General features: G+C 37.6%; 1 protein-coding gene across 1 annotated transcript; it reads left to right on the top strand.

Annotated features, from left to right (window-relative positions):
* The first annotated feature begins 9,323 nt into the window (after positions 1–9,323).
* Positions 9,324–10,646, top strand: LOC145015907 (uncharacterized). Its single transcript, XM_078974377.1, has 4 exons — positions 9,324–9,759; positions 9,931–10,012; positions 10,088–10,204; positions 10,285–10,646. Exons 1-4 carry the CDS (start codon positions 9,638–9,640, stop codon positions 10,333–10,335), a joined length of 372 nt encoding a protein of 123 aa, XP_078830503.1. The 5' UTR covers positions 9,324–9,637; the 3' UTR covers positions 10,336–10,646.
* The last annotated feature ends 6,475 nt before the right edge of the window (positions 10,647–17,121 follow it).

The following is a 17,121-nucleotide window of genomic DNA, read 5'->3' as shown; positions in this document are numbered from 1 at the left end:
CCGCTATCCGTTACCGAGGATCGATGATCTATTCGATCAGTTGCAAGGGGCATCTTGGTTTTCCAAGATCGATTTGAGATCAGGGTACCATCAGGTAAGAGTGCGGGATGAGGACGTCCAGAAGACAGCATTCAGGACGCGGTATGGGCATTACGAGTTCGTGGTGATGCCTTTCGGGCTCACCAATGCCCCGGCAGTGTTCATGGACCTCATGAACAGGGTATGTAGGCCGATGCTGGATCGGTCTGTGATTGTATTTATCGACGACATCCTAGTGTATTCGCGAACTAGAGAGCAGCATGAGGGACACTTGAGGGAGGTCCTTAAGGTACTGAGGTCGGAGAAGCTATATGCAAAATTCTCCAAATGTGACTTCTGGTTGCGGGAGGTCCAATTTCTTGGACATGTTGTTAATCAGGCAGGGATATTGGTCGATCCGGCCAAGGTGGAAGCAGTGATGAGTTGGGAGGCACCGAAGTCACCTTCCGAGATCAGGAGTTTCCTTGGGTTGGCGGGGTACTATCGGAGGTTTATTAGAGACTTCTCCAAGATCGCGGTACCGCTCACCAGATTGACCCGGAAGGGTGTTACATTCTCATGGGGACCCGAGCAACAGACTTCCTTCGAGACACTTCGTCAGAGACTGTGCGAAGCCCCGGTATTAGCTCTCCCGGAGGGGATGGAGGACTTTGTCGTATATTGTGACGCATCGATTTCGGGACTGGGTGCAGTGTTGATGCAGAGGGGCCATGTGATAGCTTATGCATCGAGGCAATTAAAGCCTCACGAGGCAAGATATCCCACGCATGACTTAGAGTTGGGGGCAGTAGTGTTCGCTCTCAAGATTTGGCGTCACTACCTGTATGGGGTTCGTTGTACTATATACACGGACCATAAAAGTTTGAAGTATTTGATGGATCAACCCAACCTAAATATGCATCAGAGGAGATGGTTGGACGTGGTTAAGGATTATGACTGTGAGATCCTATACCACCCAGGCAAGGCTAATGTGGTAGCCGATGCATTGAGCCATAGGGCGGAGAGCACTCCATTGCGAGATGTATGTCTGAGACTGACGGTGATGACGCCGGTATTGGATGCGATTCGTGGGGCACAGGCCGAGGTTGTCAGATCCGAGATGCAGAAGAAGGAGCGGGTCGTTGGGTTAATTTCTGAGTTCGTTAAGGATGGACGAGGACTTCTGACGTTTCAGGGTCGGATTTGGGTACCATTCGTGGGCGGTACGCGTACTACTTTGATGGAGGAGGCTCATAGATCGAAATTCTCGATCCATCCCGGTGCTACGAAGATGTATTTGGACTTGAGGAAGGAATATTGGTGGCCTTGTATGAAGAGAGACGTCGCATGGTTCGTTGAGAGGTGTTTGACCTACCGTAGGGTTAAGGCCGAGCACCAGAGACCGCATGGTAAGTTGCAGCCCTTGGAGGTTCCTGAGTGGAAGTGGGAACAGATTACGATGGATTTCATTACCAAATTGCCGAGAACTGCCAGGGGAGTCGATGCAATTTGGGTGATTGTGGATAGATTGACGAAGAGTGCACACTTCCTTGCCATTAGCGAGAGTTCATCAGCGGAGAAGTTAGCGGAGCTATACGTGAGAGAGGTAGTATCTCGGCATGGAGTGCCGATCTCGATTGTTTCGGACCGTGATGTACGCTTCACTTCCAGGTTCTGGAAGAAATTCCATGAGGAGCTGGGTACTAAACTGCATTTTAGTACCGCATACCATCCCCAGACAGACGGTTAGAGCGAGCGGACGATTCAGACACTGAAAGACATGCTTAGAGCGTGTGTGTTAGACTTCGGGGGTAGCTGGGATGCGCATTTACCCTTGGCTGAGTTTTCCTACAACAACAGCCATCATTCGAGCATTGGTATGCCACCTTTTGAGTTGTTGTATGGTAGGAGGTGTCGGACTCCCATTTGCTGGGGAGAGGTGGGACAGAGAGTGATGGGCAGTACAGAGATCGTACTCCAGATGACAGAGCAGATTCAGCAGGTTAGGCAGAGGTTATTGACCGCCCAGAGCCGACAAAAGAGTTATGCGGACAGACGCCGGTCCGAGCTGGAATTTTAGGTTGGCGACTTCGTTCTCCTGAAGGTTTCTCCCTGGAAGGGAGTGATCCGGTTCAGAAAGAGGGGCAAGTTGGGGCCCCGGTTCATAGGTCCATTTCGTGTAATTGCAAGGGTAGGTCGGGTAGCTTATCAGTTGGAGTTGCCAGCAGAGTTGGGACAGATTCACAATACCTTTCACGTATCACAGTTGAGAAAGTGTATAGCCGATGAATCGGCAGTGGTTCCGTTAGAAGATATTCAGGTGGATGCGAGCTTGAATTACGCCGAGAGACCAGTAACTATCAGGGATCGGAAGATCAAGGTTCTGCGGAACAAGGAGGTACCTCTGGTGTTGGTTCAGTGGCAACACCGGAAGGGATCGGAGATGACTTGGGAGCCGGAGCGTGAGATGCGGGAGCAACATCCGGAGTTATTCGCAGAGTGAGACTTCGAGGGCGAAGTCTAGTTCTAGTGGGGGAGAGTTGTAACAGCGCGGAATTTCAGGTATTGCTTTAAAACTATTTTTGGGGCATTTTAGGAAGGGACTCGGCGAGTTGGTGCCTGACTTGCCGAGTAGGACCACAGGCTTGGTCGCGGGTTCGCGACTGGACTCGACGAGTCCAGATATGGACTCGGCGAGTCGACGCTGTGCAGCAGAAACCCTAGCCGTTTGGTTTGGATCGTATATAACGCCTCTTAGGCCGTCATTGTTCGTCTTTTGGCCGATTGAGAAGAACCCTAATCGTTTGTGGACGTCTAGAGCAGGAGGGAAAGCTATTAGAACTTTGAGGAATTTGTTAGGCAAGAAGAAGAAGAGTTTTGGCCAAAGGAATATCAAGGAGGATCGAGTCCTGAGGTTTGGAGACACAGAGAGTGCGTTTTCAGGTAATACTCGGACCATTTCTGTTATTTTGATGTGTACACGAATCTAGGGTTTTTGAAACCCATTTGGTGATTAGATAGATTATAATGTTGTTACCCAAACGTTTATACCCCAGTAATAGGATGTTTAGAGGTCCAGAAAGTCCCATGATTGCATATTTCGGGACCATGCGTATTTCAGGAAGCAGTTGATCGACTGCATGGCATGGACTCGCCGAGTCCAATGATCAGACTCGGCGAGTAGCTTGAAGATCCACTGGGACTCGCCGAGTTGTTCTTCAGACTCGGCAAGTAGCTTGAAGATTCACTGGGACTCGCCGAGTTGTTCTTCAGACTCGGCGAGTGGAGTCGGGGTGGCCCCGCGATTCTTCCACGAGGATCTCGTCGAGTCAAGAGGGATACTCGACGAGTAGAAAGGGGAACAACAGGGAAAGTTGGGGAGGACGTCTAGACTCGCCGAGTCGCCCTTGCACTCGACGAGTCCGGTCAAGTTGACCGTTGACCAGAGTTGACCTGCATGTAAATTCTTAGGGTCAATTGTCTTGAATGATAAGAGTATTAATAAGGGTATATGGTATTATAGGGAGTCTGCAGATCGGCGGATCGAGTGCAAGTAGTTTCAAGAGTTGATAGCTTACATTACCACGAGGTCAGGTATGATGCATGATATATGTGCTATGTGTGTTATATTAAATGTATTATATGTTGTAAATGTTATGGGCCGGAAGGCAATATACTATGGGCCGGAAGGCAATATGATACGGGCCGGAAGGCAATATGTTATGGGCCGGAAGGCGATTATGTTACGAGCCGGAAGGCGAAGTGTTGTGGACCGGAAGGTCAGGGCCTGGAAAGGCGTAAATGTGTAAGTCGTATACTGGGGAACTCACTAAGCATTTATGCTTACAAGTTGTTATGTATGTGTTTCAGGTACTAGCGAGGACCGTGGGAAGGCGCCGGCATGATGCATACACACTGCTGCTACTTGAGATCTTGGGGATTTTTATATATGTATTTGATATGGAACATGGAATAAATACTTTTGGTTGAATGAAATCACTTTATTTTAAATGAAAATTTTATTTGAAAATTTGCGTTGTTACATCAAATCATATGATTCCAAGCTTCTGTCCTATTGAAACTTGTGCAATGGGAATCTTTCCTTACATAGAAAAATTACGACACTACCATAAATAACATAACTAAGAATCACATCCACATAATATTGCTTATAATAGAAATACACAAGCATCAATTTTCACAAATGTCATTGCAAGGACATATAAATAAGACAAAAACTCAAAATTTATTTTATTTATAAAAGGTGCAGAAAACTTGTCCTTACAACGCAAATTCAAATGAAAACTATCTTATCTCATATTCCTAAGCAATCTATTATAACTCTAAGCAACAACTCAAAGATCCAACCATTGAATCATGCGATCAAAATCCGTTTCTCCGCGATCAGACTCAGCTCACTTATTCCTTTAAGCTTCTTTTCTTTTCTTCGATCCTACAACACATCAAAATGCAATCTTATTACATCATGTACTAAGAATCTAAAATAGAAAACTTAATAGAGTTGAATAGTGGATTTTACTTGAATTAGAGTCATACATCTTGACTCTCCCATCTCTTAGATCTCTCAGGTAGTTAGGGCAGCTTAAGGAAACTAATTCAAATTTCTGAAGATCGCCAAGGGCGCTGCCCCTAGGACCCTGCAAGGGACCGCAACCCCTTGACCCCCTCCTTTCTATCGTATCAACTTATAATTTGATCTTGTATACGCATGCACTCCGCATTCACCAAACATATAATATATAATACAAACAATAAGCCCCTTAGCTCACATGTCTGCCTCAATTGTACAAAATGTCTGGTGACACTAAAATCACCAACATATTAATGATTTGTTTAGATTAATTATTAGATCATACCATACTTTGCCTTGTGTTCTTGATATTAATGAGCTGAAATCGACGTGACTATGGTTGGAAAGTGAAACTCCGAAAATGATTGAATCCTTGAAAGATGCAGTCGACTTTATGAGATTATGAACAAAGAAAGAGGTTGTTAATCCTGAAGAAATTTGATGTTGGTTTTGAGAGGGAACTGAATACTGATGATGGTTAATTTGAAAGTTGAAGAAGCGAAACGGATTTTGAGATTTGAAGATGAGGAACACAAAAGCAAAGCTTTGTGTAACGACCAAAATTTTCAACATAATTTAAACTTTTCAAAACAATCCATTTTAATAACATTATTACAAAAAGGTTTCCAATACATTATTTATCAGAGTATTCCCAGGTCCATTTCATAACACATAAACGCGAGGAACGGTACGATCACGCCTTTGCCTTGCCACAGTCTCCTGAAGAACCTGAAAAACATTAAACCACAACCGTAAGCCCGAAAGCTTAGTGAGATACCCCCAAAATACCAACCACATATACGCCTTCCGGCCAAAACATCTTGCCTTCCGGCCCATAACATATTGCCTTCCGGCCCATAGCATAAAAAGCATACATAACATAACAGAACATATAACAGTCATTCATATCGGGTTTACTGTGTGACTGGTCTGCCGTATCGGGCCTTCAATCCACCGGGTCCACCCTCCGAGTCTAGTCATGTCCTTCGAGTCTACAGTGTGGTTGGTCCACCCGCACCGGGCCTTCAACCCACCTAGTCCACTCTCTGAGTCTATAGTACGACTGGTCCGCCCGCATCGGGCCTTTAGTCGGCCTTGTCCACTCTCCGAGCCTCGGAACGTCTGGTCCACCCTCGTGGGGCCTACAGCCTATCCGGACCGCTCGCTGGGCCTTCGGAACAACCGGTCTGCCCTGGGTATCTTGGCCTACAGCACAAAGCAGGACCCGCCTCAACCCATCTCCAGTCCATGTGCACATAACATACAATAATATAACAGTCATAGCCAACAAACCAATCAAGCAGATCACATAGCATATCATTACCCTAACTAGGTTACCGACCTAACCGGTCACTAGCATAGCATCACTCCACATATCGGGAAATCGACCTTAACCAGGTCTCTAGCATATACCATCCTAGCTACCAGGATGCAGACATATCAAGCAATAACATAATAACCATATTCGAATCTTAATCCAATAAAGGGCCGGCCTTGGTGCCTTAGACCCTATCGATATAGTGAGGATAACTCACCTCGCGAATGCCGATACTCTAAACTTAAGAAGCAGACTCCCGAACCACCAACTCACCGCAAATCCCGAACTAACCAACATAACAAGCATAAGCATTAGGTCGAACATACTTCTACTTATCGGGACAAGACCAAAGTCCAAATCTCACATAAGGTCCAACATTGGCCCAATTTACCAAATTGGGCCCACCTCACCAAATGGGCCTAGATCCAATATTCATAATATTAATTGGGCCCAAAATACTCTATTCATAATTTCTATACTTGGCCCAAACACCAACAACCCACAAATGGCCCAACAAAAAAGCCCAAAAGAAAGTCCACAGGAGGAGTACGTTGGGCGTACTCTCCTTGGTACGCTGGGTGTACTGCAATGATCGCCAAAATGAACAGGGCACTGGCCCGCTACACGGGGCGTACTCGAAGGTTACGCGGGGCATAATTGCGAGATCCATTATGTCCTTTTAACATCTTAATGGCTTAAGCTCTTAAGCCCAAACTTCAGATCCATAGGCCAAATATGATTAGAAATCATAAAGTCTCAGACTTTATCACTTGGGATGTCCTTACGCTCTTAATCCAAGGTCTTAATCCATTAAGACCCATATATCTCATACATGGAACAACTACAGCCCTTGGGACCTCATTTTTATCAATCAAGACCTCTCCAAAGGTCTGAAAGGACAAATACACTTGACCAAGTCGAACTATACAAACAAGGAGAGGACTTTTGGGACAAGAATGGAGACAAAGCTTCAAAATACATAGATCCATGCCATATGAAGGTCAAGCAAGAAACTTTATACCTTAAACCAGCTCCAAAGGGTGGTATTTCTTCAGATCTACAAGCTCCACACGTTCTTCCTCTTCTTTGACAACTTCCCTTTTCTCCTTCAAGCCTTCTTTTTCCAACAATAGCTTTCCAAAGCCAAACACACCCAAATATGAGAGAATACGAGATCTAGGGTTTCTCTAAGGTTGAAGATGAGCATAAAGAGGCTGAGGGGTGAACCAACATGTTCCTTATATAGTGGCTGACCCTAAAAATAGGGTTTGGGGTTTCTGAGAGTACGCTGGGCGTACCTCCCTGGTACGCTAGGCGTACTCACCCGGCCACCCGCAACCTTCCGTCCCATTACGCTGGGCGTACGTCCAGCTTACGCTGGGCGTACCCTGCCACCTTTCAAAACCAAAAGCATGCATGCATGGGACCATGTCCTTCTTATTCCACAAAGGACTATAAACAATGATCAACTTCGAGGCACCGCAACTCCTCTTATTCTAAACCCACTCTCAAATAGCTTTACAGTCATACGAGGGTGACAAGAAGCCTAATACTTCTAACACATACACCCACCCAAAACCTTCTCGGATGAAACTCATTTCTCGAAAGGGACCAGAATTACCTTTCTCTTAAATCTCAGGGACTCATAATTAAACACTTGAAGAACGGGGTGTTACACTTTGTCAATGCAACCTTCATCAGATCCTTCTTGTAGAATACAATGTATTAATGATTTTATTTGTGGCTTGACTTTACTACTCTCGAAGATGACTTTACCACTCCTAAGGGAGGTAGGAGCGGAACCTTCCAACTCACTCAACCCATTAGCATATCAACTTCACATCAATTTTTCTCTCTCCTATATCTTCTATCTTTCCTTACCCACAACTAATGGAAATATCTTTTCCAATCCACTTAACCTACTACCACATCACTATTTTTAATTTAATTTATTTAGAAATTTGAAAATAAAATAAGACATAACTTTTTTAATCTTTAAAATAAACTTATACTAATTTTAAACCAAAAAAAATTCAATAATATTAAAATTTAAAATTTAATTTTAAAATCACACTACAATAACATAAATTAAAACCACACTACAATAATATAAATTAAACCCTAAAACGACAAACAAAATAACAAAAAAAAAACCATACAATCAACAAGCGGAAACTAAAATAAATACTTAAATTCTAAAAAAGAATGATGATTTTTTTAAAATATTCGAAGTCATCTCGTAACAAAAATCTTTCATGCTATGTTATTTGCGATACTTATTTTGTGTTGCTTTTAAAACTTTTTTGTTGGAAACTCTGGGTTTATGGGTATTAATCTTGTGACATAAAATAATATTAAACTTTTTCATTATTCCCTACAGATCTTTCCATTTTGAAGAAAAAAAAATGATGTGTTGAACGATATAAACCCCCGAAGTTGTTGCTTAAATTGATTAAGAACTATCGTCATCAATATGACGATCTATGTTGACTCATATTCCTATTCTCGAAAGTGTCAATGTATACAATGTATGCTTAAGTCAACACTACTTCTTTGATCTCAGACCATTCTACAAATATGATTGATCTATGAATAACATTCATTTTTAAATTTTAAATTGGAATGTAGAGAGAATAAAATAAAATGGAATGAAATTGGAAGAAAAAAAAAGTTAAGAAAGTAGAGGAGAATCGAATCAAATTGAAAGGAAACATGTGATTTTAAATTAGTATGTATAGGTATTTATAAGAGAATTTTAATTTTAAAAATACAAAAAAAAGGAGCAATTGAGAGGATTCACGAGGACGGGACGGTTGCATGCCAAAACTCCAATTCGTTGTGCAACGAAACAATGTCCACAACCGCATGTACCTTATACCCTTTTTAGTTTTTACTTTGTGAAACCAGTAACTAATACCCTTTTAATAAGTTAAAAGAGAGATTTTATGCCTATAGAATGCCATAAAAAAAATAACATAAAAGACATTTTCAACCAAAAACAAAAAATTTAGTAGCCTACAGTGACATTAACCCATAAATTTATAACAAAAGTAGTACTTCCAATACTAATACTAATAGAACCGATGAGAATGAAAATGCGGTTAAAAAAAATACTAATTTTTTTAGTGCTTAGTTTTTTGTTTTTTGTTTATTTGGACCAAAAATTAAATGTTGTAAGAAGCAAGCACGGAAGTGACGGAAGAGCAGCGGGCCGGGGAAAACGGTGGGTGAAACTCGGTGGAGACTTTACTATTCATGATCTGTAAATTACAAGTGCAAGTGGTGACCGGTATGGATGGACGTGATCCTGTTTCAATAAAATCGGTTAAAAAAAAGTATGAGGCACAAAGTGGACAAAATCCAAATCTTCAAGGACTAAAATATAACTACCTGGATTCTTTTACCAACAAGGATCCGCCGATCGCAACCAGTTGGAAGCGATTCAAGAACGCAGCCTTCGTCCTCCGCTTCAGTTCACTTTGAAAATTCAGGTCGATCTACCACTACTTTACATATCAGACGTGAATTGATTTCACATCCTTGTCTTTCTTCTCCCCAATTTCTGAATCTACAAAGTAGAATTACTTTATGGCGAGACAAGCTGTAGTCATTTGTGCATACTAATTGTTCGACGAAATGCCTCACTAGAGTTTTTTCAAATTACAAGAATTAATTTCCAAGTGTTCCCAGTTTATGATCAGTCATCGAAGATGAGTGGACTGTACGATGGATGGAATGAAATTCTAAAGATTCAGAAGTTCCGGAGAACGGTGGGATACACTATTTTCTTTTCTTTCTCGGCGCTCATTAGCTATGCCTACAACTCCAACACGTACGTATACTGTTACTGTTATGATTTCATATGCAAACCAGATATCTAAATATATGATTGTTTTACATTGATTAGTTATTGGTATCTCAACAGAAACTGAGACGAATTCATCGTTCCCTAATCAGATGAAATTCTTGGGTTTTATAATTTGTCTATTCCTTTTCATTACAGGACACGAGCTGGATTCTCAAGAGGTGATCAGTTTTATGCATCTTATCCTGCAGGGAGTGAGCTTTTGACTGATACTACTAAAGTAAGTTGTATATTATTATACATCAAAATGGTGTAATTGTTTGTTTATTGGATTCGTGCTTTTGTTTGTGGTTAGTTGTATAAATCTGCACTTGGGAATTGCTTCGAAGAGGAAGAATGGGGCCCGATTGAATGGTCTGTAATGGCCAAGCATTTTGAACGTCAAGGGAAATCACCGTATGCGTATCACGCTGTAAGTAACTTGAACTTTATAAGTAGTTAATATGTTGAATATGGTTATAAATGATTTTGTGTTGGGTTTTGTTTTTGTAGCAATATCAGGCTCACCTTGCTTCTAATGGAAATCTTGATGGAAGTGGCTAGAATGTAAGCATCCAGCAGGAGTAGGAATCACATGTATTCATGGAGCATTTGCAATTTCATTAAGACTAATACTAAACAAGCCTGATACTTATGAGCTTATGATGAATTATACATCAATGGTGTAACGTTGTGATCTAGGTCAATGAGTTTTTATGTTACTTTTGGCCACTTTTTCTTGCAAAAATATTCTATAAATTAGTTTTTTTTTTCTTTCTACTATATTTGAATCATGGTGGAAGAGGTACAATGTGTCTTTGAATCTTATTGTAAAAGGTATGAGAGTATATGAATGAATTGGGTTTAACTTTTAAGGTTATCGGGAGTGATCACGCTGGAGAAGGGCGTGGTCTGTCCACCTCACCATCAGCCACCATGATGCTAGAGAAAGGCCGGTCTCAACCCCATATGTGGTTGTCTCCAATTTTTTCTAAATAATGGACACACTAAATACAAATTACTATTAGGTTTTAGCCAATATGATAAAATACAAACAAAAAAGATAAAGATAAAAATCCTTACAACACTGTTAATCGGTTAATTCATTTCCGGCCATCAAATTATTATTTTTAGCCTTGAAATTGAAAAATGAGGCAAAACAATCTTTTTAGGGTTTATATATATCTTGGACTACTCGGCCACGAACTCACAACCCATGTATTGGAAATCAAATTATCATGTCTGTGTAGTTTCGAAATGTATTTTCTGAGTCTTTTATGTTTCGAGCTTTAACTTTATTTTGTATTTATGGTTTTGAAGTATTTGACCCTCATCATATGAAGGCTCCTTTGAAATCTATACGTGTTATAGAATGTATGAGTATATCATGTCATATCTCATAGAATCTTTTTTGTTGATATTTGCTTAAACACTATGCTCAACATATCATTCCATAAATGATTGATTGTCTTACCCACCACCTTTTGTAACTGTATATATAGTTGTGTGAGGCCCTAGGATTAGTGTGCATTTGTAATCCTTCGTATTTCACAACTTATGTTCGTCATGAACATTTAAGCGTGTTACAATCAACCAACTATCGAAACGTTATTCAGCTTGTGTTCTTTATGATTTTGCATTGTTTGCTTTTCATTGATCGTGTTTTTAATCCAAAAAGTGGTACTTAAACATGAATCATTCATCTGGTTCGATTTCTTTTTAATCGTGTCTTCATAAGATCTGTTTTTTGTGGTTCTGAAACCCTAAATCTCTGAAGTTTTTATTGATTTTATTCGAATCCCTTTTTAACATGGAGATTTTCAATGCGTTTCTTTATCTCAAACTATTCAAACAGTTGTGGCTCAAGCACCTGTTGGGTTTTAATTCAAAAATATTTTCATAAACTAAAAATATATTGCAACGGAAGACTTTAATTTTTTGAAATAACATAAACGTTTTATACCCACCAAAGATCTTCTTGCAAGTTATAGAATGATTAAAACACCAACCAAAGAAGAAGTGAAGGAATAACAACATTTGTAGTTATTTTGGTCCTCTTGGGAGGCTTGGAAGTTGATAAAGAATGTGGAACCTTTGAGACACCAACAATAACTCAACTTGATGTAGATGTTAGTCTAAAACTCTTAAACCCTTAATCTTTAAGTTCATAACCAATATGAACTTAAAGAAGGCTTGAAGATGCAAGTGTTCTTCAAGTTTTCTAACCAAAACTAGAGAGAAAGAGAGGAAGATAAGAGGTTTCAGCCATATGCCTCAAAGAAGGAATGAGCAAAGAAACCAAGTGCAAGCCCTCTTATTTATATGCATATAGTGAAGTTAATAAACATTAGTTCCTTCAACATTAGACAAAAATGTCTGCATGCCTTTAAAGCATGATTAAACAAGTCATACACTTCTTCTTTTTATGCAAATCTCGAAAATTGCATAAAGAAGATGAAATTTAGTTTAAATTTTATAAACTCAAGGTGTGTAAAGTATAAACTTTATCTTTTGAGTAGAAGACAAAAGGTTTTGAAATGGTCCAAAAAGTTGTGCATGACTTATTAATTCATACCATATGAAATAATATAATGTTACTTGCTAATGAAAATTATTCCATGAAAAATTCCAATTTAATTATAAGAGTTTTATTGTATATTTATTAAAATCAATTTCTAATAAATAATCAATTGTATCAAGTTGTTATTAGTGTGAACCATTAGTATCATATGTTATTTAGCAATATCACTTTAATATGACTCTTGAGCATACTGGATCTTTCAATCTCTCACTTATGCAAGACTCATATTGGACTGATATAGATAGTGTTGAACGTCTAGCAACATTTCACTACCCCTAAGACCATATGATTGTTTGTGCCATTCTATCAATGCCCAATTCCCCAAAAAAAACTCAAAGCTATAATTGGTGTATAAAGTAAGTTTATCAATTATCCCTTTGCTACAAACATCATGTTGAACATGAGATACGAATCACAATCAATCTCATTGGTTGTTCAACTTTTGGTAAGGCGCCTTAGATGTCTAACTCTCAACACATAAGATGAACAAATCCCATCTTGACTACATAAGCCTCTTGTATAGTTCACACCATACCTGAAAATGGTTTTTATAACCGCCTGTTTATGGAACAGCATTTGACCATATCAAGCATAGTACTCCCGACACTTAAGTCCTACTATGTAACTCATGTGTTAAGGATACAAAGATAGTACCTTTTAATCAAGTATCATTCATGATAGCGATCCATGAGATGATCTTGATGCGGGTCAGTTCAATATTAGGTCTCTTACAAGTACCTATGAAACTTGGTTACAACCACTTGCCTACTTTCATCTAGTGAGAGCCAACAATCCAATTCTTATTAGTCTTACTTCATAATTTCTCCCACAATTATAACCGACTATGAAGTTTTAGAATAATAACATTATTCATGGATTAAACATGTTAACATAGAACAAAACAAGTATTAATGTGATGAGTATATCCTAATATATCATAACATTATCTAATAAGTTGTTTTTATAATGTTCCAATCCAAATATTAAATCCAAATCAAAAATCCATTTCTAGAATAATAATGTCTTATAGATGAAGTGTGACCAATCATGCTTAGCTCAAAAGAATGACTTTATCAATGGATATGTCAAAATTTTAATTTGTGTGAATTCTATGAATACTCTCATCTCCATACTCAACTTTACTCTAGGTATAGTTAAATATCTTGGAGAATATGATTGGTGTTCTCTCGTGACATAGAATCTTTTTAGCTTGATTAAGTATACTCTAGAAGTCACAAAGATTTCTATGTGATCCTCGAATGGCAAAAATCAACATAGTTTCTCAATGATCACATTTATCCAATCATATTTGAATTCAACTTCTAAAGTAAAGTATTCTTATTTTGCAGTTGATTATGTCATTTTGTTTTGCTTGGACCTCATTCTAACAAAACTTACCCTTCATTCCATAATGAAGTCAAAACCCAATTATAATTCATAATTATTTATATCTGTTTAGAAACTGACATCTTGTTCAGCTCTTTCCATAAATATCCTTTATAAACTGATTATCACATAGGTAGTCTCTTAGTTCTTCTAAAGTACTCTTAGAATGCTCTCTTAGTCATCTAGTAACTTAACCATGTATTCAGTTAGTATCCTATATCATGCTTACTGCATGATCAAATACCATATCCTATGTATATATGGCGTAAATGATGAATTCATTTTCCAAGCAAAAAGAATATAAATCATTTTATCTAGTTCAATCCTATGAGCTATGTACTTTTGAGGCTAGCTCAAAATGATTCCATATGACAATGCCAAGAATTCTCCAAAAGAATCTTGTGTCTTGATCCTTTTCAAGATATTACCCATATATGTATAAGGACATGAAACTTTTAACATTCATTTTATCTATCCCTTACAGATTTAACATTCCAAGAATGTATCTTCTCCTTCTAAAGTTTTTCAATTTAGAAACACTTTCCGAGTCAAGGTAAAAATGACCTTGCTTAGTTAGAATATGATTTCAAATGATTAAGTATGTCTTATTCATACAAGATTAGGTATTATACTATGATCCCACTAGTTCTTAGTAAACACACATGTTCTATTCATTTTAATATAAAACACACCTTATGGTTTTACATAAAATGATGATTATAACATTTAGATGCTTACTTTATATCAAAAAGTGGATCTTAAGCTCTACACATTTTGTTGGGATAACATGGATTAAGAAAACCTCCAGGCTAATCTATATAGATATCTTCCAGTAGATGTCTATTAAGAAAAGCAGTCTTTCTTGAAATATATTTACTATATCTCATATTAAGAATATGAATTAATAGTAAACAATATCCTTATTGATCTAGTCATAGCTACTTGTGAAAAAGGTTTGATCACACTCAATGTCATGAGTATGATGAGGACCATAGTCAATGTCATGAGTAGGAGAAATCCTTTTACTACAAGTCATGCTTTAAATGTGTATGGTTATCCATGTAAATTATTCTTTCTAGAAGAATTATTTACTACTTCTAGCCTTGCTATAAGGATCAAATTTAATCAAGCCCATACTTGATTCTCATACATGGATTGCATCTCATGTTCATGACCCTAAATCATTTATCAGATTCGAGATCTGACATAAGATCCTTGTATTTGATGGATTTTCCAGAAACCATCAGTAAAAGCTCATCAATGAGAGATTCCACATTTCTCAAGTCATAGATGATTTCGACCATTAATGCGAACAATTTGTGTTTGTGAATAGATATTATTCAAGTTTAACAATCCTTGTTAAAACTAGTACCAACTATTACTATATAAGGTTATGGTTTTTGAGCTATTTTAAGTTCCATGTACCTCCTACTTGCTTTGTCATTAGAAGCTTGCTTTCTACTAACTTAGCTTTCACAAGAATAAAAGAACCTATTCTTGGTGGGTTTGCATATTACAATCTAAGCCACATTTAGAGTATTATACAAATATGTATTTAGTAGATTTTGGGTTTAGAAGCTTTAGTCCAATATAGACTTCAAATCCATAAAACATTAAGTAAGATGAGGATGGAGCCTTTCCATACTTAATCTTATAAAATGTTTAATCTACTTATTAGTTGGTATTTGTATCAAGATACAGTTAATAGTGATTGAAGTATTATCCCAAAAAGATTAAAGGAGGATATTTCTACCGATTAAAAAGTAAATCATACCAAGTAATATTTAATTCATCATTTATTATCATTAAGTCCTTCGATGGTTATTACCGGTTTGTATCTCAACTTTTGAAACCTTCAACCAAGATTTCATAATTATGTTTTACCACGTAAAATATAATTGAAACTACTATAGTTGTTAACAAAGTTGATTTGGTATCTTACGCTTAATCTCAGACATTCATTAGTAAGGAAGTCATATATCAAAGTGTATAGTTCCTTAATTATTTTCTCTACACTTTAGTGAAAATATCATTTGGAATCCTTTAGATATAAATAAGGTTCACATATGTCAAATAAACTACATTATTCGCCTTCAAAGATCCCTTTCTTAAAGTTGTAATATATGAATGACATTTATATGATAAAGATAACAATGTCAAAGATGAGTTTGATTTAAAACAAGTTTAAGTCAAAATTGTTTGCATATAGAACTTAATTTTATTTATGAAATGTTGATATTTACTTCACAACTCTATTAAGAGATCTAGTCTCATAAATAGAAGCTAATCATTTTAGAATAGGAATATTATCGTTATAAAAAATGATTAAGTAAATGATCAAACATTTGAATAAAATAACTGAGACATAAATTTAAACATGCTAAATTAAAACATACTCTGTTCCAAAACAAATATTATTTTACATTACAAGTATTGTATGTTCTAAGCATAAATAATAAACTAAACTCCGAGAGTGTAGTTCCTTCTTTATTGAATAACATTTATATGATAAAGATAACAATATCAAAGATGGGTTTGATTTAAAACAAGTTTAAGTCAAAATTGTTTGCATAAAGAACTTAATTTTATTTATGAAATGTTGATATTTACTTCACGACTCTATTAAGAGATCTAGTCTCATAAATAGAAGCTAATCATTTTAGAATATGAATATTATCGAATTTGACCCCTGAACCTTCGAATTTTTGACACTTCGAAAATTAACTCAAGTTTCGAATGTTTAACCCTTTTCATCCAAATTCGAAAAGAAATTGGAGCTTCGTATATTTGGGGGATTCTTCGTATGATTTGAGAACAAAGGGTAGAGTTTTCGAAAATAGTCCCTGAGGTGTCGAATGTTTGGCTGTTCGTACCCAAATTCGAAAAGGACTGTTTTTTTGCTGAAAATTGAAGAAAGTGCATTTCAGACCCCTACAGTTTGTGCAAATTGATGCTTTCTACCCAGCTTTGGAAAAGGTGGATAGTTTTGCATATTTTGTTGTTTTAGGCGCAACGGGTCACTGCAGAATTTTGAAATTGACAATTTCTACCCATTTTTGAGAAATTTTGTCAATGGCGATCCGTAAATGAAGCTAAAAATTGAATATTTTTTGGATTTTCCGGATTGAAGCATAAAGTTAATGCCACATGTTAAGGGGGAGTTTTGACACGAAAAATTCCGAATACAACACATTTTTTTCCTTGGAGTTTTATAATCAATTTTTTATATTACGTGGATTTGAAGACCGAAGTGATCTTGAAGTTTTGAATCTTACGGAATGATGCAATTGGAAGTTTGGAAGTGATGTGTTCGAAATGGGTTTGGTTTTATTGAAGATTTTTGGGGTGTGCTTTATGTTCAACTTTTGGGTGATTATTTGGAG

Source organism: Lactuca saligna, chromosome 9 (genome assembly GCF_052625555.1).
Source record: "Lactuca saligna cultivar CGN05327 chromosome 9, ASM5262555v1, whole genome shotgun sequence".
In the NCBI taxonomy this organism is placed as follows: Eukaryota; Viridiplantae; Streptophyta; class Magnoliopsida; order Asterales; family Asteraceae; genus Lactuca; species Lactuca saligna.
The sequence above is the reverse complement of the archived record's forward strand: the minus strand, read 5'-3'. Positions and strand labels throughout refer to the sequence as shown.

What these genes read in the sequence shown, in the direction of transcription:
- LOC145015907 (XM_078974377.1), top strand. Translation starts at nt 9,638, where the DNA reads ATGAGTGGACTGTACGATGGATGGAATGAAATTCTAAAGATTCAGAAG. An exon ending in TATGCCTACAACTCCAACAC is followed by an intron (nt 9,760 to 9,930) that starts GTACGTATACTG and finishes TTTTCATTACAG; the next exon opens with GACACGAGCTGGATTCTCAA. An exon ending in TTTTGACTGATACTACTAAA is followed by an intron (nt 10,013 to 10,087) that starts GTAAGTTGTATA and finishes GTTTGTGGTTAG; the next exon opens with TTGTATAAATCTGCACTTGG.